The following is a 1,819-nucleotide window of genomic DNA, read 5'->3' on the forward strand; positions in this document are numbered from 1 at the left end:
GTGTGCGTGTGTGTGTGTGGCAGAGGGAAGAGGAAGTCGTGTGCAGTTGAAAGGCTTCCTCCCTCTGCAGGCTTCAGCAGCAGAGCGGAGGAGAGAACGAGACTCAGACGACAGAGGAGACGCTCGCTGGACTCCTGAAGCAGCAGAGGACGAGGAAGGTCAGAGCAGAGCCAGGTGCTTCACTGATGAGCTCACGTTCAGTCACTGGACACTCAGTCACCAGTTCATAGTTTCCAGATTCAGGTTAGATTGAGTGTGCGCTGGTCCGTTCAGCAGTGGTGAGGAGAGTTCGTGTCGGGTTTGTAGTCATTATGGGCGCACTAGGAAGGTTTTAGGTCACTGAGCACTGCTATCGCTGCTGATCTGAGGTGAGCTGGCTGGAGATGGAGCTGTGGAGACAGTGTGCCGGATGGCTGATCCAGTGCCGAGTGCTTCCTGAGAACCACAGAGTCACCTGGGACAGCGCACAGGTGAGCCCTTACCTGCACATGACACAACAGCAGTCAGCTAGTTCAGACACGGACACGGTTCTCCTGACCAGCACTCAACACCTCACAGTTAGTCATCATTCATTCCTCCTCAAGCGGTTGAGTTCAGTTCTTCTGTTGAGTACAGAAGAAGATCTTTTGAAGAATATTCAAAGCCCCTGACTTCCACTGGAGATTTTCTTCGGAAGATCTTCCTCTGTGTTCAACTGAAGAACTGAACTCAAACAGCTTGAGGAAGAATAAATGATGACACAGTCACAAACACTTTATACAGTCTCGAATCAGGTCATTTCATTACATTACATTATTTTCACCCAACAAACACACTTTATCAGTCATAAAACAATGACATAAAACACCTACACTAGATAGCATTACACAACATTTTCTTCTGAAATAAAAAGATTAACACCTGCGTATGAAGTACAGCAGATTTTACAAAAATTAAACACATTTCAGTCATTCTACTTTAACATCTCATGTTTATTTGCAGAAATTTTCTAACAATTTCGTAGTGAAGACTGTTTCTACACCATTTTTCAGTGTAGCTGTTCAGCTATATCTGGGATGTCTTTATTTAGATCTGGAATATATTTTCAGTATGGTATCACTGTAGAAATGTAGAAAATGTGCTGTCTTATGATGTTAGATTTTGAACTAGAGTTTTGAAAAGAGTTTGTAAACATGCAAACTCACTGAGTTTTAGTAGTTTTGTGTCCGAGTGTTTTGAGATCCACAACTCGGTCCAGAAAGATGCTGATGTATGGTAAGGTTTGAGACACGGGTCACAGCGTTGTACAGAACTGCTGGATATCTCCTGCGTGTGTGTCAGGAGTGTGTCTGAACATGTGTGTGTGTGTGTGTGTGTGTGACAGGTGTGTGATCTGGCCCATGCGCTCAGAGATGGAGTGTTACTCTGTCAGCTGCTCAATAACCTGCTGCCTCAGTCTGTCAACCTGCGCCAGATTAACCTACGACCCCAGATGTCTCAGGTACAGAGAGAGAGAGAGAGAGAGAGAGAGAGAGAGAGAGAGTGTGTGTGTGTGAGAGAGAGAGAGAGAGTGTGTGTGTGTGTGTGTGTGTGTGAGAGAGAGAGAGAGAGAGAGAGTATCTGTGCGATAGGGAAATCACCTGATTACCATCGCTAGCTGCTGATCTTAATGGCAAATGAGTGTGTGTTTGTGCATATATGTGTGTGTGTGTGTGTGTGTGTGTGTGTGTGTGTGTGTGTGTGTGTGTGTGTGTGTGTGTGTGAGAGAGAGAGAGGGTGAAAGCAAAGGTCCAAGCTGAACTTGGCAAACACTGTGGTCACTGCCAGTGTTTAATGGAAA

General features: G+C 45.5%; 1 protein-coding gene across 1 annotated transcript in view; it reads left to right on the top strand.

Annotated features, from left to right (window-relative positions):
- Window positions 1-252: 252 nt before the first annotated feature.
- LOC132142888 (proto-oncogene vav-like) overlaps window positions 253-1,819 on the top strand; it is a 24,084-nt gene continuing 22,517 nt past the window's right edge. Inside the window, exons 1-2 of the mRNA XM_059553079.1 lie at window positions 253-470; window positions 1,364-1,480. Of these exons, the coding sequence (XP_059409062.1) occupies window positions 384-470; window positions 1,364-1,480 (204 nt within the window). The 5' untranslated portion in view covers window positions 253-383. The remainder of the gene's footprint in view (window positions 471-1,363; window positions 1,481-1,819) is intronic.

The sequence above is a fragment of the Carassius carassius genome, chromosome 6 (genome assembly GCF_963082965.1).
Source record: "Carassius carassius chromosome 6, fCarCar2.1, whole genome shotgun sequence".
Classification (NCBI taxonomy): Eukaryota; Metazoa; Chordata; class Actinopteri; order Cypriniformes; family Cyprinidae; genus Carassius; species Carassius carassius.